The sequence below is a fragment of the Prinia subflava genome, chromosome 11 (genome assembly GCF_021018805.1).
Source record: "Prinia subflava isolate CZ2003 ecotype Zambia chromosome 11, Cam_Psub_1.2, whole genome shotgun sequence".
Classification (NCBI taxonomy): Eukaryota; Metazoa; Chordata; class Aves; order Passeriformes; family Cisticolidae; genus Prinia; species Prinia subflava.
Window position 1 is genome coordinate 15904600 of NC_086257.1, and position 24573 is coordinate 15929172.

General features: G+C 52.4%; 1 protein-coding gene across 2 annotated transcripts; it reads left to right on the plus strand.

Moving 5' to 3' along the window:
• Window positions 1-350: 350 nt before the first annotated feature.
• MASP1 (MBL associated serine protease 1) lies at window positions 351-23403 on the plus strand. 2 transcript variants are annotated; one of them, XM_063408430.1, is made up of 11 exons: window positions 351-774; window positions 2826-3051; window positions 9673-9850; window positions 10114-10245; window positions 10725-10921; window positions 11205-11352; window positions 11848-11966; window positions 12818-12896; window positions 17184-17321; window positions 18311-18385; window positions 20866-23403. In XM_063408430.1, exons 1-11 carry the CDS (start codon window positions 770-772, stop codon window positions 21759-21761), a joined length of 2193 nt encoding a protein of 730 aa, XP_063264500.1. In that variant the 5' UTR covers window positions 351-769; the 3' UTR covers window positions 21762-23403. The 2 variants fall into 2 exon arrangements, with proteins under 2 accessions (XP_063264500.1, XP_063264502.1); XM_063408432.1 differs by lacking the exons at window positions 17184-17321; window positions 18311-18385; window positions 20866-23403 and adding an exon at window positions 14505-14951 and having other exon boundaries at window positions 656-774.
• Window positions 23404-24573: the final 1170 nt, after the last annotated feature.

Sequence of the window (24573 nt, forward strand, 5' to 3'; positions counted from 1 at the left end):
CGTTTGCCCTGGGACAAAATACAGAATCTGGAAATTCCTCGGTACTACAGGAGGATGCAAATTAGGGCTTGGGTTTATTCAGACTGTCACAACTCCAGAGTTTCTTGGAAGCCAGATCCCCATCCCAAACGCTGCTCGGGTCTAAGCAGAGATGCTGAAAGCAATTCTCAAGCTCCGATCCCAGCGGCAGCACCACCACTAAAGCTATTTATGCCAGCACAGGCTTTCTTTTTCTTTTTTTTTTTTTTTTTTTTTTTTTCACACATTCTTGCCTTCTGTTTTTGCTGGAGCCTCAGACCCTATTGAGAGGCAAATTTTAGCCATCTGGCAAAGCAGTCTGTGAGGGGGGAAAAAAAGAGAGAGAAAACACAATGTGCATGGGCACACACACACACACAAAACTCTGGAGATTAGGGAAGACAAAAACTCCGCTGCTCGCTGGAGCGCAGGGCAGCCCCGCGGCGGAGAGGAGGGAGAGGCGGGCGGGGAGGAGGGCTCGGATGCGGGCAGGTCTGCCTGCCTGCCTGCCTGCCTGCTGCCTGCCTGGACGTGGGGAACGGCTGCAGGCACGGGAAGGCGTGACCTGCATGGAAAATGCCAGGCAGCTCCAGACGCACACACACATAGGCGCACACCCGCTCGCAAATCTCCGGACAGAGATAAGGCGGACAGCGGAGCGCTGGGAAAGAGGAAAGAGGCAGAGCCGTCCCCGGCAGGCGAGCCACCAATCTCCGCACCAAACCCGCCGGGAAGCGCTCGCAGCCGCACGATGAGGTGAGTACCCCGCGAAGGGCACGGCCGGGCAGGGGCCCGTCCCGCTGGGGAAGGTTTCTCGATGATGACCGCGGCTCTCGTTCCCCTATTCCTGAGCGAACAAGGCAGTGCTCACGCCCCGGCTTCGTGCCGCAGCCCAGCTCGCACGCCGGCATCCCAGCAAAGCCAAAGGGGCGTCCTGGCGTGGGCACGGCTCTGCCGCGGCCGAGGGGAAAGGTACGAGCGAGGTGGGACCTGCTGTTCGGGTTTCTGTGCACGCCACGGTCATTTATCACTTCCACATGAGGTTAAGACTGTCACGGGGAAGAAGTTTGATGCTGTTTTGCCTCCCCTGCTTCGAGGAGAGCAGAGCTGCATGAGAAAACAGCCTGTTGAAATGGAGATGATGATACCCATTTACACCAGCCCAGCATCCAGCCCAGCATCCAGCCCAGCATCCAGCCCCATGCGTGTACTCCACCAGAGGAGTAACAGTTTTTCCCCTCACACATTTTTGTGGTTTCAGAGAAGCTGTCAGAAAAGGGCATGTTCAACCTCACTCTGCTTGAAGGAAAAACCAATCCAAATTTCTCAGCTCCCATTTACTTTTCTTTGTAATGAAGAGCTGAGAAAAGTGATGGCACTACACAAATGAACCCCAGAAATTTATTGCCCTGGTTTTGAAAGAACACAGACAGGTTAAAAATAATCCACTAATGCTTCAATTTCCTCACCAGCATACCTAAATCCAGCCCTGATTTTGAAACGAGGTATACATGTACGTGTGAGTAGTTCCAATGTCTGTTGTACACACTTACAAGCCTTTGCCAGGCCTTAGTGCCTATTTCAGAAATTTTCATCCCTAATGGCTCTTATTTCCTGCATGTTTCTTCTCTTTTGTATGCCCCACTATGTGTAAAGGGGCTGAGGTCTGCTTCTCTTTCTGGGTCCTATGCAATAGCTGAGGCTTTCGTGTTCATACCTCCAGCACGGGTGGTGTTCTCTCCTTGCACAGAGGAATACTCAGTTTATGCTCCCTTCATGTCAAATGAAGCTTGAGGCTGGTGTGAAGTCAGCTGGACCACCACAGATTTATCTGTTCTCTCTGTCCTCCTCTGGGATAAATAAGTTGGTAACAAGTTGGGACAAACTGTTCAGACCAAGATTTTTTAAAAGATGGGTTTGATGACAAAATGTCTTTATGGATCTCAGCCTTTGTGTGCTTCTCTATTTGGGGGAGAAGAGAAGAGAAGAGAAGAGAAGAGAAGAGAAGAGAAGAGAAGAGAAGAGAAGAGAAGAGAAGAGAAGAGAAGAGAAGAGAAGAGAAGAGAAGAGAAGAGAAGAGAAGAGAAGAGAGAAGAGAAGAGAAGAGAAGAGAAGAGAAGAGAAGAGAAGAGAAGAGAAGAGAAGAGAAGAGAAGAGAAGAGAAGAGAAGAGAAGAGAAGAGAAGAGAAGAGAAGAGAAGAGAAGAGAGAAGAGAAGAGAAGAGAAGAGAAGAGAAGAGAAGAGAAGAGAAACATGCAGGGTTGCAAAGCTGAAGCGTGGTTCCATCTTTGCCCAGCTGCAAAGCTGTGTGCTTTTTATTGAGAGTTAATGATCCCAATTTGGCAGGATGAGGCTCAGCAGTAATAATAATAATAGTAGCAATAATAATAATAATAATAATAATAATAATAATGATACTTAGCATTTATTGCCATGATGCTTTCACTAAATCGATTTAGAAAGCATCATTATTTTATTAAGCATGCTTATGTTTATTCTTCCATTAGTTAACGGATGTGTTCCCAATGGCTGCTGCTGCCAGAAGCATGGGAAACACTGAGCTCCTGATGGCACTTCAGGCTGGCTGGGAGCTGTGGAGGTGCCTTTGCATCCCTTGTGGCACCCCCCTTTCAAAGGGGCTTTCCCCTCATGGGAGCCACACGCAGCTCCCACCTCCACCTCCCAGGTGCCTCATGGTGCCGTGGTGCTGCTCCTCCTCTTGCACAATCCACTTGGGAAAAGAGATGAGCCTTCCACAGGTGTTGTCACTGCCAGAGTTTCATTTCATCTCCTCACGTGTGTTCCAGGTCCCCCATGGCGTGGCCGTTCTGTGCCTTGCTGCTCTGCGTGGCAGATGCCGTGGAGCTGACAGACATGTTTGGGGAGATCCAGTCTCCCAACTTCCCCGACTCCTACCCCAGTGACTCGGAAATGACGTGGAACATCTCCGTGCCTGATGGATTTAAAATCAAGCTGTACTTCATGCATTTTGACCTGGAGTCATCCTACCTCTGTGAATATGACTATGTGAAGGTGAGCTGTGACATCTCAGGCAGATGGTGGGTTAGATAGCAGAGCTGCTTGGCCAGCTGAGAAAGGGTAGTGCTGGAAAAGCTGGGAACAAGACAGTTTTCCCCGTTTTATTGGGCTCAGGAATTGTCAGTCCAGTGGACCACAGGGAGGACACAGGTAAGCTGGCAGCATCCATTGGACCAACAGTGAGTGGGACACCAGAGCCAGAGCTTACCCACAGAGGAACAAATTTTTAAGAGTATTTGGGTAAGAAACTGCACCCAATGGGATTTTCACACCTATGGGCTGATAAAACACCTATTTTAAACACCTGCTAAACCGCAGTTTGTGCCACTCTGATGCCAGCAAGGAAAACCCCTGAGCTGGGCACACTTTGTCAGGCCATGGCTGTGGGTGCCTCTTGCAGCCAGCCTGGATCCCTGGCCACGCCTTACAGGCCCTGTCCAGCCCCAGGGGAAGCAAAAGGGAAAGGTTAGACCTGAGCTTCAGGCTGCTATGGAGGTTTCTAGGGAGATGTCATGGCCAAAACCGCCAAATATTTCAGTCTGCTTCATTGGTGGGTGGTGGCCACCCAAAACTGTGGTGGCCACACACTGCAGTGCCCCAGAGCAACCTTTCCTTTACACCACAGGTTTCTCCAAGCAGGACTCTCCTTCACATCCAGGACAAGGTTGGCTCTCCATGTCTTTAAAAATGTCCAAATCTGGTGCTTCTGGCAGACCAGCAGCAGCAAGCAGGTGCTTTCTAGGTTGACTGACTGAACACACCTTATATCATCGCCCAGGACGAGCTCCACCCTGCCCCTCCACACAGAGGCAGGTGGAGCTTGCTCCCAGGTCTGGAACCACAGAATTTGGCCCTGGTGCTAGTTGCCAGATTATTGAAATTATTGTTTTATTCTTGGCCTAAGAAAACAAAGCAAACATTTGTGTGTTTTTTCCTCTAGGATCTGTTGCTCCCTGCTTTAATTTCCCCTTTGTGCTGAAACTCGCTCTGCTACTAGCAGTTCTCATTGAGGTTTGATTAGCTCTTTCTGCTTCTCCTGGATCTTCTCCAAGCATAAGGGCCCAGGGACATATATAGAGATATATTGCTTTAAAACCCCAATAAGCTCAAGGAACAGATTTCTTGGAAAGTTTCCCCATTCCAAGCTTTACCCCTCCTCCCACCCTTCACCCCCTCCTCTTTTTTCCTTTTTCATAAGGCTCCCTGTTATTTGGCCATGGTGCCAACTTGGCACCACAGCTCTCCCTGCCCCTGGATTTCCATAAGAAGGCGGTATTTTTCACAGGGATTTAGATCTCAGCTGTATAAATTTGCTCGGGGCTGTAAGTCTGCTTGCTGAGCCTCCACCACAGAATTACATTTGAAAAGCGATGAAAATGGATGGATTACAGGAGATCCAGAGGTTACTCTGCTGGGTAAGGGTGCAGTCTTGAGGCTACTGAACCACTGGCTTAGAAAACATTAAGGAGAGCAGTGAATGACTCTGTGGCTGTTTTCCTCCTTGGCTTTGTGTGTCTGCACCAGTGCAAGATGTAAAAACAGCATCAGTCCTCTCTTTGACAGAGGCCACAGAGCACGGCTGTAGAATATAACTATACACCTGGCACACACAGGTCCTTCTCTGTAATATTCTGCTGGTGACACTGAGGAAGCTCAGAAACACTGGCAGATCTCTGTGTTCCATTGTGCTCAATGGATTCCCCATCTATGAGCCTGTACCATTGCTTTCAGGGCTCGAGTGACTTTAATCTCTGCAGCATCACATGCCAGAGAGTTCAACACGTTAAATATTAATATATGACTCTATGTGGGTGAAGAAACACCTTCCTGCTTGTTCAGGGTCTTCATCATCTTGACTGCCATAAGAAGGAGGTTAAAAAGGGGCTGAGCAGGTGGGGACTCAATTCAGGACAGGCAAAAAGCACCTGTGCCCTGGCCTTTGCTTCCCTCACTCCCTAGCTGCCCACATATCCAAGCTCTTAAGTGGTGTAGAAACTCATCTCAAGTGGCAAGTTCAGGGTGATCTGAGCTGTAAACCTGCCTTCGGGGTGGTCTGCAGCAGGGAACAGTTTCCAGAGCTCTGAAACAATGGCTAATTAAAACAATAGCTGTTTATTTATATATATGCACATGCACGCTTGCGCATGTGCGTATATATATAAAAAGAACGTGGCTCCTAAAGAAATGCTCACAGTATGGGAGGCCTGTTTGTGTAAATGGGGATGGCAGAGAAGGAGAGTTGCATTTCAGTAAGGAAGTAAGCCAGGAGGAATAGGAGGAACAGCCATCCCCAAAGTACCCACCTGGAGAAGCCCCCCATGCAGGTAGAAAACTCCAGTCGCATGCTGGGAAGCCAAATTCTGGGCCTCAGCACTTTGGATACAGCCTCTCCTGAGGTCATGGATGGCTGCTGTCAGCCACCTGCCAGGTGCATGAGGACAGGGATGGAGCAGCCACCCACGCTGGGCTGTCCTCTTCCTGCTCCTTCCCTTCGCTGTGCTGCTCAGCAGGCTCTGCCCAGTTCATCACCATCCACAGGGAACCAGTTTGGGGCTTCTTAAATTGCATGGTTTGCAAGCCTGCATCACTGGCCTAGGGCACCCCAAAACCCACAGCCCTGACTAGAGAATCAGGTTAGGTGATTTGAACAGTGTCACTAAGGAGCGCTGTGGCAGGGAGATGGGCAATGAAATCCTGGCTTCTAAGGGACCATCATGAGTAAATCTGCAAGGTCATTATAGAGATCTGAGCCTGGGGACCTGTCTATGAGGTTTTGCACATTGCTCAGTCAAGCCCTGGAATGAAATAAGCCCCCCAGAGCTTGGCAGCCAGCTGCAGCCAGCTCCTTCATTGGAATGAAGATGGGGGGACACCGTGTCAGTGATTGATGAGGCACTGGTGGGGGACATGCAGGACCAGGGAACAGGTATAGTTTTTCATTCAGGGCAGTACTTGCCCACCCTGGGGCTACAAGAAGGGGGATCAGGACCCATGTACACCTTCCTCTGTTCAAACGAGGGAGAAAAAACACAAATCAAGGTTTGGCATGAACTGGGGGTTCAGAGGAGAGCCTCCTCTTCCAGTCGTGTCAGCCAGCCCCAGCCAGAGCATCATTCATTCCCTGGGAGTGTGGGGTCCCAAAAGGAGCACTTTGAACCCCAGAAGGCCTCTGGGAGAAGGGAGAGCCCAGGGCTGCTTGCCTTCCCCATCCTGACAGCTCCCTGCAGAGGTGTCTGGTGCCACTGGCCATTCCCCTGTGCCACCGGGGACAGTGCAGGGTGAGGAGGAGGAAGACCAGGCATGGAGTAAGTCATCAGCTCTTGCAGGACCCCAGCATCCTGCCTGGGTCTCTTTTTACCCCCAGCCCCTCCAGGGAACCAGCCTTGCCCAGAAATAGTGCATGTGGGTGCAGCTGCCAGGCAGGAGGGGACAGTCTAGACTGCCAAGCCAAATCCACAGCAGGAAACCAGCCACCCTCCTTTGTCACCCACAGCAGGGCTGCCCCCATGGAAATTCAGGGCAATTTCATGTTTGCATAGGAAAGGACCACTGATCTATCTTGGGGAGAAGATCTCCAGGAGGCTTGGGTGGAGGCTTTTGCAGGGGCTGTCCCTGCTTCATTCCCAGCAGTCAGTAGCAGCAGCATTGTGGAAAAAGCCCCGTTGTTCTGGGTGTTGCCTTCTTGCCTCACTCTGCGGGGCCGCTTCGTGCCCTGCCCTGGCTCTGAGCATCTCCTCCCCATGTCATGTTCCCAGTGTCTTCAGCCCAGCACCGCGATTTCTCTGCCTAATGAGCCATTTATATATATTACAAGTGGTATGTTTGGCCTTCATCAGTCCAATTAGTGCATTCCTGGAGGGCTGCAGAGGGGGGGCTGGTGGCGGCTGTGTTTCCGTATTGCCGACGCTCCTCTCCGGCAGCAGACACCAAACTGCCGGGCCAAATTCCCCTCGGTGTTCCTGGCATTTCATTCACCCCCTGGCTGCAGGAGGCACCTCTGGGGCTCCCCAGCATCCCCAACAGCCCATGCCCTGGGGCAGCCTTTTTTTCCTGCCAGCTAGGGCATTCCAACTCCTGCCCCAAGGGGGGAATCAGTGTGGGGCAGAGTGGGGCCCCACAGCTTGGGATACCCCTTAGCCACAGCACCAGCCAAAATGCAGAGGGATAAAGCTACAGCCACAGAGGGACTCCAATCTGCCTCCATCCAGAAAGGCAGAAGTCTTAATGAGGGACTGAGGATGCAAGAAGAAACAGGGAAGACAGCAGGAGGCATTGGCAAGGGTAAATTTAAGGCACAAGGGTGTCGTTAGATTTTATTTTTCAAAGGAGGATTCTTTCAGCGTATTTTTATAGGGAATTTCTCTGTGGCAATTGATATTTCCCTCAGGGACACATCTTCTCTAGTGAAAACGTCGACATCGTGACCCGAGAGGGAGAAACTCCAAACAAACAACCAGGATTTAATTACCAGCCTGCTCGCTGGATGTAAATGATCTACAAAAGAGTATACAGTCCCCAGCAGAAGCAGCAAATATTAACCAGGGATGATGACCTCTCTGTTTAGTTTACTGCTGAAGGGCTGCCTCTGCTCCCTGTGGCTCGGGGCATGGGACCCATCTCAGATAAGGGGCTGTGGATACCTCCAGTGAGGAGAGCACGGCTCTCCCGGGGCCCATCCTGCTGCTCCAGGGCTGTGTCCAGGGATGCTGGGGGCAGTGTTGGGGCTGGCCCCATGGCTGGAGCATCCTCCAGCCGAGACTCGGGGCACTATGAAGATTTTCCTGCCCTTTGGGAGTGCTGGGCTGCAGGTCCTGCACTCTGGGGCTGAAGACAAGGAATGGGAGCCCACACGGTGGCTCTTGAGTCCTGGCAGAGGTGACAGCCACCAGCCCCACAGAGAGCAGCTGGCTGGAAATTCCTCCTTCCCACAGATTTCCTTAAGAAAAAGCATTTTCTGTGGAAGAGCCTGTGTCCCACATGCTGGCACCGCCAGCTCTGCCCATTAGGGCTGAAATGCCTTTTTCCTTTGCTTCTGGTGATGGCACTCCCGTTTTTCAGTCTGAAACACTTTTTCATTTCAAAACAATCTTTCAGATTTAAAAGCAATTCTAAAGCACCACAGTATATTTCAAAGGGATTGAAACCAGATGGAGCCCCAATTACTTGTTTTCTTTTTTTGCCCCAGAATGCTGTTACAAAAAAAAAAAAATTCAATTGGGTTTTTGTCCCCAAAGCAGGGTGCATGTTTTTTCTCAAAATTCCCAAAATTTATCATCGGAAAGTGTCTCTCTTTTCTGGCCAGCTTCAGCTTGTATGAGAGGATGGAAAATATCTGCAGGCAATGTCAAGGCATGCTGAGTTGCCATTTCCATGTTGGCTTTCCCTGGTGTGAACGAGTTTCCTCCTGTTTGTTCAGCTCTGGGAAATTTCCCTTTCAGCCCCAGACCCTCCCCAGCAGGCACATCCCGAGGGTCTCTAGGTGACAGGGATGGAGTCAGAGAAGGGTCTCAGGGCCTTGCTGAAGCCAAGCAAGCCAAGGACAGCATTCCAACACCTCTAGGACCCCATGGGCCCCCGTGCAGATGATTGTTTTCCCCACGCATGTGCTGGGGGCTGTGGACTTCATTACAGCCTCAATAGCCGTGGCTTGGCTCGAGCAGTGGTGGGCTGGCTGGTGGTATTCATCACATTCCTCTGCCGAGGCTTATTCATATTCAAATCCCCGGGGGAAAGCAGGCAGGGTGCTGGGAACTGCCTGGGAGAGGTCCTGGTTGAGACAGGTTGGGGATGGGATGTGTAGGAGAAGGAGATGGATCAACGCTGCAGAAAATGGCAAGGAAAAAGGAAAGGAGAGGATTTCCAGGGAACACTGAAAGTTTTTCTGCAGGGATTACACAGTTCAGGCTGTGTTTTAAAGGGATGCACACAGAGACTACTGAATGTGCTGGTATGACAAGAGGGCACCCTGGCTCATCCCTTCCTCAGCCCTCTGGGTGCGTGCTCAGAGTCCCAGCAGTGCCTGGAACCACAGCTCTGGAGCCAGACAGAGAGCCTGGGTGGGAGGGACAGGACCAGGCTTGTCCAAGGCAGCCCAGGGGACAGAAACAAACTACAGCTGCTGCTTGGAGCTGATGCAAAACGAATAGGCAGGGACTCCTCTAAGCCTCTCACAGAGATGCTTGCTGTTCTGATCAGTGTTTGAGCCATGGGAAGAGGTGGGGGGAAGCATCTCAGGTAGCACCAGCTCTGAGTGGGAATGACACAGCCCTGGGCTGATTTTCACACCCCTTCTTCTGCACTGCTGGCCCATGTCTTTATCCCACTTCCCAAATGGGCTCCCACCCTGCCTCCTCCCCTTACACCCCCCAGCTCCTCCCTACATCCTGGATGCTGCCTGCCCATGGCATCTGCCTCAGAGGTGCCTCCAGGCAGAGCAGGCAGACCTGAGTCCCTGTGCCCCATGGACACACTGGTGAGTCCTGGCAGGGGCCAGCCTGGGCAAGCACAGGTGGGGGCATGAGCTCCTGGATGCAGAAGATGATCCCAATCCCAGCCTGACGTCCCCAGGGAACACACAGCAGGCTCTCCAGGCTCACCCCTTCTTTCTGCTAACAGATTGAAACTGAGGACCAGGAGCTGGCAACCTTCTGTGGCAGGGAGACAACGGACACAGAGCAGGCTCCAGGACAGCAAGTGATCCTGTCCCCAGGACCCTACATGGGGCTCACTTTCAGGTCTGACTTCTCCAACGAGGAACGCTTCACCGGCTTCGATGCCCATTACACTGCTGTGGGTAAGCAGCATGGCCATATCCTGCAGGGCCAGCTGGCAGGATAGGGAACCCAGGTTGCAGGGGCCACATCCCAGGCCAGCCCTGGGTTCCCTGGCAAGACAAGAACTCATGTGCAGCCCTTGGGACATGTGGGGCTCACTGGGTGCTCATGTGATCCACCCCATGGGATAACAGATTTCTCGGTGTTGTGGCAAATGTCCCCATGAGGAGTGACGTGTGGACAGCTTCAGGGTAACCTCCCTTCCTTCTTAACTCCATTCTAGATGTGGATGAGTGCCTGGAGAAGAGTGATGAGGAGCTGGCTTGTGACCACTACTGCCACAACTACATCGGCGGGTACTACTGCTCCTGCAGGTTTGGCTACATCCTCCACTCCGACAACAGGACCTGCAAAGGTACCACAGGCACAGCCCAGACACGGGGATGGGCACACAGAGGGTCCCAGAGTAGCCATCACACCTACCAAGCACAGGCAAAATGGCCCTTTTTTGCTGCCAGAAGGGATGAGGTGCCTCTTCCCCTACAAGCCAGTAGTCTGGGACTCCTCCTCCCAGGGGCTGTGCTCCTCAGGCTCCTCTAAGCTCTATAGACCTCCTCAAGTCAGAGAAATGAAAATGTTTAGTCCCTGCTCTTCATCATGAATCTTCATCATGAATCTTCATCATGTAGATTAGCTGGGACTAGCTCTCAGCCCAGGACTTCTGTGCCATGGGCATATTTGGAAGTCTGCTGTGTGAGATTCTCCTTGCATGGACACATATTTGGGATCCATGGATCCACCCAACAGACCCCCCTCCACTGGGAGGATTTCTGAGTATGGTCGGGGCTGGGACATGACTGTCAGGGCCCTGATGGAGCCACGGCTGTGTTTCAGTGGAGTGCAGTGACAACCTCTACACCCAGAGGAGCGGGGTGATCACCAGCGCCGACTTCCCCAGCCCCTACCCCAAGAGCTCGGACTGCCTGTACCGGATCGAACTGGAGGAGGGATTCTTCATCACCCTGGACTTTGAGGACAGCTTTGATGTGGAAGACCACCCCGAGGTGACCTGTCCATATGACCACATCAAGGTGAGCTGGGCTCTGCACACTCCTGCTCTCAAACTCGCCTTTTGTGTCCCCAGTGCCCTGGAGATGGGATCAAAATCGCCCCAGTCTAAACAGGGATGATGGAATCAGCAGGAGCCCTGTGCTCTATTGACCCCATGTCTCTCACCACATCTGCTTGTGACCCTTCTAGCCAGCAGTGACCCTCTCTCTGTTCACATCCCCCCACGCTTCACTCCAGCCCCATCCATTGGCCTCAGGGATCAAAGAGCCCCCTCAAATCACCCACTCATCTTTGCCTTGGCAGATCAAAGCAGGCCAAAAGGAGTTTGGACCTTTCTGTGGAGAAAAGTCCCCAGGACGCATTGAAACCCAAACCAACAGTGTGCAGATCCGCTTCCACAGTGACAACTCTGGAGAGAACAGGGGCTGGAAGTTGTCATACACAGCAATTGGTAACTCCTGCTGCTCTCCTCTGTTTGCTGGGCTGGGGAATGGGAAGGGCTTTATAAAGCCTGCAGGTGGACACCCTGAGTTTGGTGGTCCATGATCCTGTCTCCAGAAAAGATCTGTTCCAGAATTCACAATAGGAGAGGCATAAAATAACACAGAGCCCTCCCCTCAAAATGTTTTTTTTTCCCCTACAAAACTGGGCTCTGAAACAAGACCATATTGCAAAGCAGAGCAGTTTTGGGCAGGATAATTGCACAAGCTACTGTTATTAGCTCCCAGATTTGTAATTCTTAAAGCCAGAGAATTACAGACTGAAGGAAAGACATGGAGCCTCCATGCCCTCTAAAAGAGCCTGGCTGAGCCATGCCAGTGAAGACTAAGAGTAAAAGCAGGATAGAGATGCTCAAATTCTGCTACATGGGCTGGGTGGAAAAGCTGGGACCTTACATTTGCTCCATTTATTCCTACATTTAGCTTCATTTGCTCTTTATTCAAAGGAAACCCGTGCCCACTTGTGCAACCACCGATCAATGGGAAAATTGAGCCTTCTCAAGCCAAGTACACATTCAAAGACCAGGTTGTCATCAGCTGCAACACTGGATACAAAGTGCTGAAGGTATGGATTGACAACATGGAGCTGGAAATACGGGTAGGAAGAAGAGGATACTTCCTCTCAAATCCATTGCATCTCTGAGAGTGAACACAATCACACATCATCCTCACTCCCTTTCGAGGGGCAAGGAAAACACCTCCTCTGAGAGCCAACACCTTTCCTTTCCAAAGAGGAAAAGAGGAGACAGCACTTCCCTGAGCCACCCTGTCAGCATCCCTCCGGAGCCAGCAACCTCATAGAATGTCAGGCCTGGCACCTCTGCCAGAGAAAAAGTCAGCAAAAGCTCTGAGGCAGCTGCCAGGGCTCTGCCTGCCCCCACCTCAGTGGGCACTGTCTCAGCAGCCCTGCAGAGGCCAGCCTCCACTGGGAGGTCCTCGAGGACTTGGGGACACCTTCAGCGAGTCAAGGGGGGCAGGATTTTGGCAGGGTCTCTCTGGGAAGCAGCTGAGAACCACAGAGAGTGTGGCTGACCCATGGGGTGGCTGTCTTCCCTCCAAGCCAGTAGCCCACTTTTACTTCCAAAATGGACTTAAGTACTTCTCTGATCTCCTCCCAGTCCCATCCTTCATGCAGAGCTGCCTCATGCAGAGCTTACCCATCTCATCATTTACAACAGGAATAAGTGACTCCAGTTCTTTGGCTTTCAGCATGCCACTGAGTTGTTGGCAGCAAGAAAACTCCTCAAGTTTTTCATTATGATTTTATTGCAATTTTTAGCTAAAACAGTCCTCTTCAAGGGGATATTGGATATTACTTGTTTAAATCACCATGAAATTCCCTTTTTATTGAGAGATTTATTTCTTTGCCTTGAACATTGATAGGGTTTTTTGTCGTTGTTGGTATCTTCTGCACAGGATAACGTGGAAAGTGACTCCTTCCAGATCGAGTGTCTGAAGGATGGCACATGGAGTAACAAGATCCCTATCTGCAAAAGTAAGGACACCCTTCCCTACCCTGCCAATGTCCTTTTCCTGCTAAAATCATTTCATGCTAACAGGGGCTGCCCTGCCAGACTGGAGTTCCTTACTCAGAGACACGAGCCGAGCCAGAGAGGCTACGTAACCCTGCAAAGCTCTTTTGGCTCGTTCTTGGATAACGTAACGGGGCTCAGGCCAAATGCCACAAACAGGAGATTGGTGCTTTTATTTAGATTACTCATGTAATTTGATTTGTGGGCCACTTTGCTGCCTCCCTGTCAAAGAAAGAGCAAGCCTGGCTCTTGAGAACTGGCTCTGTCAGGTAAGCCTGGCACAATGTGGGATAATCTAGTTCCTAGTCCAAATTTCCTCCCCAATGGAGGCTATTAAAATGCAGGGCATTAGAGAGGTCCAGGTACTAGCCTAAACTGGGCACTGCTCAGGTGAGTGAGAGGGGAGAGAAAAATGTCCAAATATTTACAAACCTTAAAATGGGAGAAAATGAGAGAAGAAAAGAAATGCCACTTGAAAGGGCGGGTGATAATTTGAACCATCTCTTCTTTCATCTAACCCAGCTCTTCTCTCAGCTCAGGCTTGTACCTGATCACACCTTCTCCCTTTCCCCCAAACCTCTCAGAGCTCAGGGAGGCTCCCACTGCTACTCAGTGCTGTAAGGCTGGCCCAGAGAGGAGAAGAACAGCAAACATGGTCAGGGAGTGTCCCAGGTCCTTCCAAGAGAGGCAGGAGGGGATGCTTTCTAGGGGTATTGGGATCCAGGTTCTCCTCATGTGGGCAGACTCTTTTTTCTTTTAATAATATTTTGCATCTTACCTTGGAAGAAAGAGTATTTCTGGAGTTCTAATTCATGTTTTCACAAGCCAAATGGAAACTGGGAGACTTTCAGACTTGCTAAATAGATTAATAACTGAAAGGGCTCCTTAAAATCTGTGGGGTCAGTGATGCCTCTGTCCTGCTTAGGAACTCCCCACTCCCACACTTTCACTACCACAGATTCCCATTTATTTTATCCAGCTTGAACAGTGATCAGAGAAAATTTTACATTGTCTAAAAATTAGAAAAAAATCTAGGTAAATATTTTTAACACCAAAAATTATTATCTTTTTGAAAAAATTGAAATTACTATCTTCATGGTTCCAGCTGGGCTGGAACTGATCCCTTCTTGTGTAATATGACTCACTACACTAAATTTCTAAGACCTTTTTGGAAAGCCAGGAAGCCCCTAAATGGGCAATTTAGGCCTCCAGGCAGCAAAGACTCCCACCTCCCCGGGACATCTGTGAGAGGCAGAGCACAAACAATGCAGAAAACAGAAAATTTCTCAGCAAAGTGGACAAAACTCAGCTCCATAGCCTGGAGAGGCTAAACAGAAACCTGTGCTTCTCCCAGCCCCCACCCCCAGGCTGCCCTGCCTGAGCAGAGCAAGGGGGTCCCCAGCAGGGCCGTGGCTCCGCTGGCACCCACGGCACCCTGGCATGGCTCGCTGGGAGCTCATTAAGGATTTCTGGTGTTTTGGGGGCTGGGTTTCCTGCATGTCTTTCTCTGCTCATCTACTAATTGGGCTTTCTCTCTCTGCTCTCCTCCTTCCCCTCTGCTTTCGGTGCAGCTGCAGATAGAGCCAACAACCAGACAGAGGGAAGAGCCAGCTCGGAGCAAGTGGCCGCGTGAGGCTGGCGCCGGCCGCGCCGCCCCGACGGGCAGCCTGTCTCGATGCCCCTCTGATCTGTCCAGTGCCCAGGGCAGGTTCCCTTTCCACTGGCCTGGCTGCCAAATCCATCTCTGTGGCTTGTCTAACCGGCATGGCACTCTTAACCCCCACGCCTGGTGCTTTCTTAACTCCGTCTCGAGAAGGGTGAAGGAAATTGGCGCCGAGCCCCCCTTTCCCAGTGACATGGTGCCCCACGGGAAGGGGCCCCACCTGGCCCCAGCACCGCTGCCTGGGGACCACGTGCTGCTGCCAGCTCCCAGCATTTCTGCATCCCTCCCTCTCCACTGGGACTCCTGGGCCACCTCGGCTCCCCCTCCAAGGCAGCCGTGCAAGGGTTGGGCACAGCCGCACGGTTGGTGGGTTGGTGGGTTGGTGGGTTGGGTTCAGTCTCCCACTGTCCCTCCTCACTGGCCCAGTGTCACAAATAAGAAACACTCCTTCCTCCCCTCTCCCCAAGAGTCCTGGTGCCTCTCAGACCCTCCAGACAAGGAGGCCTGGAGGATGGGTTGGTATCACCAGCCCATTCCTGCAGGCACCGAGCCCCGGCACCGAGACAGGGCGCTGGATGTTCCCCCACTTCCCCTTTGCTCCCCACGGCTGGCCTGGCAGAGGTGAGGATGGACTGGCCTCAGGCTGACTGCAGCTGAAGGAGATCAGAGCCTGGTATCTGGCCCCTTTACCATCCCCAGGAACCATGGGCACACACCCTGTACTCCCTGGGGCACTGGAGGCTCCACTAGGAGGATGCCAGGATGTGGACCTGAGGCTGGGAGAGGAGGTGGAGGAGATATGTGTTGGGGATGTCAGTCCACTTCTGGTCCTCCAAAGCAGAGATGCTAAATGGCCCCTTTCCTGATGGAAAACTCCAGAAAGACTCACAGAACAAAAGCTCTCCCCTCATCCTTTCAGCAGGACCTGGGACACTGGTGCACCTCTCTACCAGAGCCCATTCTCCAAGGGTCAGGCCTGCCCAGGTCTGAGGGACACACAGGGATGAGGTGGGCTGTGTGGGCCAGTGAATGCTACTCTGTAGCTATAAACAACCTCAGAGTAGAGAGAAGTGGTCCAGGATGGTCCCCTGACATTCATTCCCTCTTTCCTGGAAGGAAACAGGTACCCAGAGTCTCCACCCAGCCTGCCTGCACCTACACACTCATCCCATACCTTGCTGTCTCTACAGACAGTGGAGGGGACCCTGGTGAATGGTGAGCTGCAGTATTTTGCCATAAACCAGGCTTTTTTCACCCAAGGAATTAGGCAATCCAAAGCAGTGGTACATATCCCTGGTTCCAGCTACTATGTCTAGTGAGTTCTTTCTGTTAGCCTGGATCAGTTAGGGCTCCTGTCCTCGTTCCCTTTGCATCCTGGAGCACATGGGAACAACAGACCTCACACCATCCCTGATCCACAGGAGCTGCTTACTGCAAAGTCATCATTTCCCTGCTCAAACCCTCATCCTAAACATGGCAGAACCCAGCTCCACAGCACTGATTCTTGGCAGGATCAGACCCTGGTTCCTGCCCTCCACTGGGGCAGGTCACCCAGGATGGGGTAGGGGAAAGCTGCACAGCATCACCCGAATGTGCTGTGAACTGCCCACATGGTAGGGAGGCTCAGCTCCAAGGAGGTGACTCCTGGATTTGGCAGATGAACCTCCCACAGCCTGTGGTCTTCCCTAGAGTGTTTGGCACAAACCTAATTTAGGGGACAAGCTGTGGGGAGAGGCAGGGCAGAGCACTCTGAGGTATCATGGGGAGAAAGAGAACCATGGACAGGCCATGGGGAAGGGAAGTGGCACCCCAAAATTCTCCCTCCATCAGACCCTGTGTCAACACCAGGGATTGGTGAAGCAGAGCCAACCCTGCTGATGTCTTGGGGAATGGAGCAGGTTTGGTCTCACCCAGGTGTACTGGCATCACCCCTGCCTGCAGACCAGCCAAGCCACACTCCCAATGTCCTTCCTCTGCTGTCAAAGGGCAGCCAGGACCAAGGGTTGTTCCACCTCATCTGTAAATGCTCATCAGCACTGTTTGGTGAGCAAGACCAGAGCAGGAAGGACAGGGTTGTGCTCTCAGCAAGGCCTTGTGCATAGAGGAGCACCCCTGATGCACAGCTGTGAATCACTGCCTGCCTCTCCGTGCACACCTCTACAATGCAGACACACTCTGGGACCATCTCACAACAGACTTCACCTGCCAGAACGGGCTTCTTCCCCTCTCACTGGTGTAGCAGAGAGATCTTGCACTACATGGAGGGTCTCCTGGCCCTGGGGTCTCCACCAGTGTGAGTGGTGATGGTCACACAGCCTGTGGGTGGGACATGCTGCTGTTGTTCCATGGTGCCACTCACGTACTCTGTGCAGGGTGGCCATGGGAGGGTTTCACAGAGCCAGGCTGCCCTGCCAGGACAGAGCCTCCTGCAGTGCCAGAGGGAAATGGGACACAGCATTATACAGCCACTTATTCTGTCCCACAGACCACCCCGCCATGCCAAAGCCCAGCACTACCTGCCTGCTGGCTGGCTGAACACCCCGAGGTGCAGCACAGGGTTCAACCCCCCTTCTGTGTTGGCTTTCAGTTGCTGACTGCAAAGCGCCGCCGGAGCTGGAGCACGGCTTTGTCACCTTCTCCACCAGGAACAACCTGACCACCTACCAAGCAGCCATCCAGTACCACTGCCAGCACCCCTACTACCACATGGCCCCCAACAGCACCGGTGAGCAGTGGGGCCAGTGGGGCCCACGGCACAGTGAGGCCGGGCACGTGGGGTGCAAGTGGGGGGAGCCTGGGATGGCAGCTCCAGGGTGTTCTGCAAACAGCAGGCTGTGGATGTAGCCTACACATACCAAACCCTGTCTGCCCTGCCTGGACTGCCAGACTGGACAAATCCTGCTCCACAACGAGGTAGGATGGAGTTGGCCTTGCTGGCTGCTTTCTCTGAGTGTTTCACAGCCTCGACAGAGCAGAGCGGGTGTTCTGCGTTCTGCTTTCTTACCCTGCCATCTGCTCCCTGCAGACTACGAAATTTTCAGAGTCTCTGTGAAAAGAACTGCTGCTGGAGAGAGCCAGGTCCAGCAGCCTCTGGAAGGGCTCTACAAGGCTCCTCATCCAAGCACCCAAATGTCCAGCACACACAAAGCTCAACAGACATCAGTGGGATCATATTAGACTGAGTTTTTCCTGCCATCCCCCTTGGTCCACAACCACAGAAAAACCACGGTGGTTTATCAAGCACCACAGTTCTCTGTACCCTTCAGACCCAGTTCTGGACAGTAGAAAGGATGCATACACAGCCCAGCCCTTCTCCCTTCTCCTCCCTCAGCAAGCAAAGCCAAAAGAATTCCTCACATTCTTGCCTCCCTGCTTTTATCTCCCTGCATATGGTCCCAGAATCACATATAAATTAGCAGAATGGGCATTGGCAGCATTTTTATGTGGAGGCAGCTGCCAGCTGAGGCTGAGGATACAGCACAGCCCTCCAGACAGCTCAAGGCAATGAAACTGAGGATGGAGACACGTCCCTGCATGGGACCAGGGCCACCAAGTCCCCCTGGGAATGGAGCACAGAGGGCATTAAAAGGGAGGCCCCTTCCTGCTCTGAAAAAGGATTCCAAGGGCCCTGGCAGCTAGGCAAGGTCTCCTCAGTGGAAAGGACAATCCCTCATGCCAGGACCAGAGCCTGGCTAACACTTTGCTCTCTTCCAGCCACCTACACGTGCGATGCATTGGGGCGGTGGAGCAGCGAGGAGCTGGGGACCAGGCTGCCGTCCTGCCGACCAGGTACTGCTGCTGGGGGGCTGCTTCCACAGCCAGGGGTGCAGAGCAGGGCATGCAGGGGGGGATGCTGCCATGCAGGAACCCTGCTCCCCGTGACAGTGCCAGCTGTACATACCCAAGTGCCACAATGCCTGGCCAGGAGGGTGGTGGGGACAGGATTTCTGCTATCCCAGCAGGATCTCCAGGTCAGGGGGCTGTGGTGGCACCGGGGTCACAGCCATCCCAGGGGCCCCCAAGCTCCCCTCTCCAGTACACAAGGAAACCAGCAGCCCACTGGCCATGTTCAGCCCCCAGCATCCCTGGAGATGGTTTTAGCCAAGAGCAGAGCATTACCTGGCTGTAAGCTCCTATTGGCAGTGTGTACACATCCAGTAGCAATTATCACCTCTTCAAGCCTTCCAGAAAAAAACAAACTCCTTTACAGGGGAAGGAAAAGTCTCAAGTCTTTGAGCAGTGGCAGAAATGTTTGCAGCCAGCAAGTTTCCAGGCCTGGCACCTGTTTGGGATTAAACAAAAGTCTCTGGGACAGTTTCTGGCCATAGCCAAGCGTGGGGCCAGGCTGGCTGGCACACCGGGAGCCTGGAGGCAGCTTGGGTGTGGATTGTAGTGGGATGTGCAGGGATGGCTCTCCAGAGAGGTGCAGGGATCCAGCTGCCATGCAGAAGCTGCAGCTGCAACCACCCTGAGGTTCACACACTGGCCCAGCCCCATGGAGGGTATCTGCTCTCCAGCCATGCTGAGACACTGCAAGGCTAGAGGAAGGACTCCTAAGATTCTCTGCATCCCACAAAACTCCAAGACCAGGGCTGTGGCTGCTCTTGTTGTGGCAGCCACTCTCTGCATCTCTGCTTGATGTTTCAGCCTGAACTAATTTGAGCTGGGAGCATACGGGGACAGCTTTGGAGCCATAGCTGCTTTCATGGGCCATTTCCAGGCCTTGTGATTAGTGACAGGAGTCAGAGAGACTTCAGGAAAATGGAAAATCCCAGAGAGAGGGTGATGCTCTCCTGAGATCAGCATCTGCAGGCAGCAGCTGGCCAGCTGCTCTTCAAATCTTCCCCTGTGTCTCATGCACCTCCCCATCAATAGGAACCTCTGCTCCAGGCTGCTCCATGCCTGTCTCTGCCATTAGTGGGAGCATTTGCAGTCTGGTCAGCATTTTTGATATGTAATTTAATAGAATAAATATTTGGCTGGATGTACTTCCTCTAAAAGCATCTCCCTGGAACAGCCATCAGCTTTGGTGCAGCAGAGCAGATGGGCTGGGACAAAGGAATTCTTTTCCTGAGCATTTTTCTATTCCTTTCAGCACTGGGAAAGAAGAGGTGCAGGGCACCTGCAGAGACACATTCACCATGTTCCCTCCCTGCTAGAGTTACATTTTTCCTAGAGACAGACTCCAGCCTCAAGAAATCCACATTAGCAGCTTCCAGTGCTCCTACCCTGGTTCCAAGACTGATTCTCACCCTGACCCCACCACCCTGAGGGGTAAGACCCTCTGTTTGTGAGGCTTTGCATTGTCCCCTCACAGCACAGGTGGCATTGAGGCAGAGTCCCAGTACGTGCATGGAGCATCTGGGGGTTTTTTGCAGACTAAGAGGGATGAGACCAGCACGTGAGTTGCTGTGATTCAGGACTCTTCCAGATGTAGGACAAGCCCAAATAGGCTCCCACAACCTCCCAGTGACATCAGCATCCCCAAACCACCTGAGACCCCCCCTCCACAGTGCAGCCACAGGCAGTGCCAGCCCCACCACCAACAGCCATGTCCAAAGGCTTAAGTTCCCTAGGGACAGGATTGTCACTCCCCACCATGTCCAACCTCTCAGAGACACCTTCAACATCCTGATTCCTTCATCTTCCTAACACTATGCCTAGATAAAGCTCCTGGAAGCAGAGCAGGCACCATGTCAGGGCTCTTCAGGCATTAATTCTGGGTCTGTCGAAGAGCTGAGCAGAGAGGTTCTGGTTTGGCTGCCACAATTGTGGATGATGAGACAGAGGAGTAAAGACCATGGTGCTAGGCAACATTCCATGGCCAAGCCTTCTCCAGCCACAGCAGCTCCAGGAGGGCAAATGCCATGGCTATGAGAACACAGACCTCATGACAGGTCTCAGAGTGAGGGGTGAGACTGGGTTGATGTCAAGCTCCAGTCCTCCCACCATCCCTCCCCTGGGTCTCTTGGCACACTAAGCAGGAGCCAGGCAAGTGCCTGAAAGGTCTGTGAAGGGCTGGGTGAGCTCACAGGTCACAGTGAGCTATAAGATTACTCATTTGGCCTTGCTGCTTCTGAAGTGGTGTGGATTTAGCCAAATCACTCCAGAAGCTGAAAATGGAAAGAAAAACAAAACTAAAAAAGACAAAAGACAGTGTTTGGTTTGAAGACAACCAGCCACATGGCATACCCTACAGGGATCCCCCTTTTCATTTGTTCCCTAGATAGATAAGCTGGAAGTAACTGTGCTGTCCCTCCTGTCCCCAGTGTGTGGCCGGCCAGCTCGTCCTCTGCCTGGCATCATCAAGCGCATCATCGGCGGGCGGAACGCGGAGCCCGGCTTCTTCCCCTGGCAGGCCCTGATTGTGGTGGAGGACATGTCCCGGGTGCCCAACGACAAATGGTTCGGCAGCGGGGCCCTGCTCTCGGAGTCCTGGGTGCTGACAGCCGCCCACGTGCTCCGGTCCCAGCGGCGGGACAAGACCATCATCCCCGTCTCCAAGGAGCACGTCACCGTCTATCTGGCCCTCCACGATGTGAGGAACAAGATGGAAGCTGTCAACAGGACCGTGGAGAGGATCATCCTCCATGAGGAGTTTGACATCCAGAACTACAACCACGACATCGCGCTGGTCAAGCTGAAGGAGAAGGTGACCATGGGGAAGTATGTCATGCCTGTCTGCCTGCCCCAGTTTGAGCACGAGCTGGAGGGGCCTCACCCCAACACGCTGGGGCTGGTGGCTGGCTGGGGAATCTCCAACCCCAACATCACTGTGGACGAGATCATCAGCTCAGGCATGAGGACCCTGTCTGACATTCTGCAGTACGTCAAACTGCCCGTGGTGCTGCACGCCGAGTGCAAGACCAGCTACGAGTCGCGCTCGGGCAACTACAGCGTGACCGAGAACATGTTCTGCGCCGGCTACTACGAGGGGGGGAAGGACACTTGTCTGGGGGACAGCGGGGGAGCCTTCGTCATCCAGGACCCGGGAACGCGGAGGTGGGTGGCCCAAGGGCTGGTCTCGTGGGGTGGCCCAGAGGAGTGCGGCAGCAAGCAGGTGTACGGCGTGTACACCAAGGTCTCTAACTACGTGGACTGGGTGGAGCAGAAAACAGGCTCCTCAGAGAGATGGACATTTCTGGACCCAGAGCTGGAGAGATGAGTGACTAAGCAGCCTGCTGCCACTGCGGCTCCCTTTCTTCTTGTTATTGTTTAATGTGCTCCAGACTCGGGTCTTTCGCAAGCAATAGCCACGATACTCCACGCACGCCAAGCCCTTGCCAGGTCATTTGTTTCGCTTGGTCCCCCATCCCTTCGCCTGCATTCTTAGGAAATGCTTGCTAGGGAGCTGAAGGGAGGGGGCGAAGGACAAGATCTCAGCTGGTGTCCTCCGCATGTGCTGCCCATCTGCAAACCTCACCCACACTCCGGGGAACTTCCCTGCAAGCCAGGAAAAAGGCACAGCAATTGAGACAGCGTTTCTCTGACACCAAAGCTTTGTGCCATGCACAGGGAATTGTCCCCACCCCCAGGGCTCTCCGGCCAGATCTCTCCATCAGAAGATGCAACTACAGAGCTTCAGAGCCTGTGGACAGTGCAGGAAACCCACGTGGGCAGGCCTGGGCCTCACAGGTTCCCCATGCTGGTGAACCCCTTTTCTGTGCAAGGAGTAGTGAGACAGTCCTGGGAGTCTGCCATTATTTTTATATGCAAATAAACATCCCATCTTGGTGGCATCTCAGGTGATATCCACCTGGCCCCAAAGATGTGAGGATGCATCCACATATAGCCCTAAATTTCAGCCATGGCTGCCAAGACAGCACCAGTCCAAATGGGATACCTGTATCCCTCCATGTGGGATGAGTCACCCACAAAGGACAGGGAGCAGGGGCTGGACTCAGCATCACCCTGACCTCCAGTCACAGAAATTTCTCCAGTCTTCTATCACCTGAAGCCCTCTCCAGTCCCACCCCAAGTTTAGCTCTGTGGTTTCCAGCCACAGCAGACCTCCCAAGGAAAGTTTTCCATCACAAGACAGCTTCACATTGGCTGGATCTAAGCAATACTTATTTTCAGCAGAAGCATAAAACACCCTTCCTTGGCTTTCATCTCTTTCTCAGGGGCCTGGTTAGTCCTGCATGACAGTTTATTTACTCTTTCAAGAACCTAGACCCTTTTAACTGCTTTTTGAGGCCACTGATTTAGCTGATTTACAGGTTACCAGTGGTGTTCAGTGTTTGTTCATGGCTCTTGAGGCCTATTGCAGGTGTCTAAGTCCTTCTAGACTGACTCAAACCCACTAACACACCAGAAGTATTCATATCTCCCCAGCTTCCATCCATGGTCCATGCAGACAAGTCCCAACAAGGAACAAGGTCAGGTGAGATGTCCTTCCTTCAGCAGGGAAACCTCCTTCACTTGCCAGCAAAGCCCTCCTATAGCTGTAAGCAACATGCAAAAATTGCTTGCTGCATGCCTGTAGCCTCCTTCAGGCCTCTCCTTCTCCTGCTTCTCCTTTGGTTTTTCCATGAAAGGAAGAAGCCAACAGCAGATGAGACACTCTGATATTTTGCTATCATCCAAAATGCCATTTGTAGAACTTGTAGAGGAGCAGAAGGCCTAAAGAAGGTTGAACTTGCAGATACACTATGAACTATACTCTTGGCTATGTCATGTAACTGCAAGATATTTTTTTAATATATATGTATTGCTTTTTTAATATATATTACATTCTGTAAAATACCTGATGTCAGGTAAGGATGGTTCTCTCAGTCTTCCTCCTGAGAACAAAATAAAATTTTTGTATGTACTGAGCTTGTGCCCTGTGGCTTTTATTCCTAGAGGAACATGGTCAAGGCTGGTTGCTGATGTCTGCCATGCATGCCTCCACTCCCAGGAGAATCCTCACACCATCCCTCACTCCTGACGGCTGCTCAACCTTGGCCTGTGCAGCTTCTTGGGCTGAGACAGACCCTGAGCAGCCCCTGAATACAAATCACAAAAAAAGGGCAACAGAGGAGATCCTGCCTTCAATTATTTATAGCCTTAGCACATCACTGAAGATGGGGGTAGAGGCAGGAGCAGAGGGCAGCAACCTGTTTGCTGAGAATAGCAATTAAGTCTGAGTTCAACTGACATGAGAAAATAAATATGAGGTATATGAATTTTGCTTTAAAAGGTGTGAAAAATCAGCCCATCCTCAGTAGTTGTTTGACTGAGAGAGCACATCCTGACAGCAGAGGACCTGCAGTGAGCTCAGATGTGAGCTGAGGCAGGAACAAAACTCTGCCGAACATCTGCACCAGAGACTGTGAGAATCTACACTCTGGAGAGAGCTTGAAATAATGGAGACTGTCTCCTCCCATGTGCCTGTATCCAGGGCTGGGAGCTGGGTTATTGATCCTTATTTTCCTGTGGCACAGAAATGAAAAACAGCACCAGGCTCCTCTGCGTTGATGGCAGGGAGGAAGGCGGTGGGTCTGGCTCGGTCACAGGTCTGCTAACACATCCAGAGACATCACGGGAGTAAAGGAGAGGAGACAAAAAAGCAAAATAAAGGCATGGTCCCCTGAGCATTAAACCATCATCTGTAGGATCTGAGCCTAGACAGCCCTGGGGCACATTAAAAAATATTGCTGCCCTTTAACAGAGCACTGGTAAATACAGACTCTCCCCGCCTCCCGTCAATAGCTTTGCCGGGAAATCTCCGACCCAGCCCAGCCCTCGCCCCCTGCTCACGAAGCCGCCAGCCCCGAGCGCCCCACGGGCTCTGCGGTGGCTGCAGGGTGGGCTGGGAACAGGCAGCCGAGGGGAAAAGTGAGATCAACAATGGGCTTTGCATTTTCTGGCACCTCGCAACCTGCCACAGTGGTGAGAGCGTCTCTCCGGGGAGACAGGCGCGGAGACAGCTATTTATCAGTCTGGCTGTGGTGAAAAGCCAGCAACACATCCCTGGGTGAAGTTTTTTGCTGTCC

Excerpts from the sequence above, each read along its gene's own strand:
- MASP1 (XM_063408430.1), top strand. Across the intron at positions 9,851-10,113 it reads TGCCCATTACACTGCTGTGG|ATGTGGATGAGTGCCTGGAG; the intron begins GTAAGCAGCATG and ends ACTCCATTCTAG. Across the intron at positions 18,386-20,865 it reads GCTGCCGTCCTGCCGACCAG|TGTGTGGCCGGCCAGCTCGT; the intron begins GTACTGCTGCTG and ends TCCTGTCCCCAG.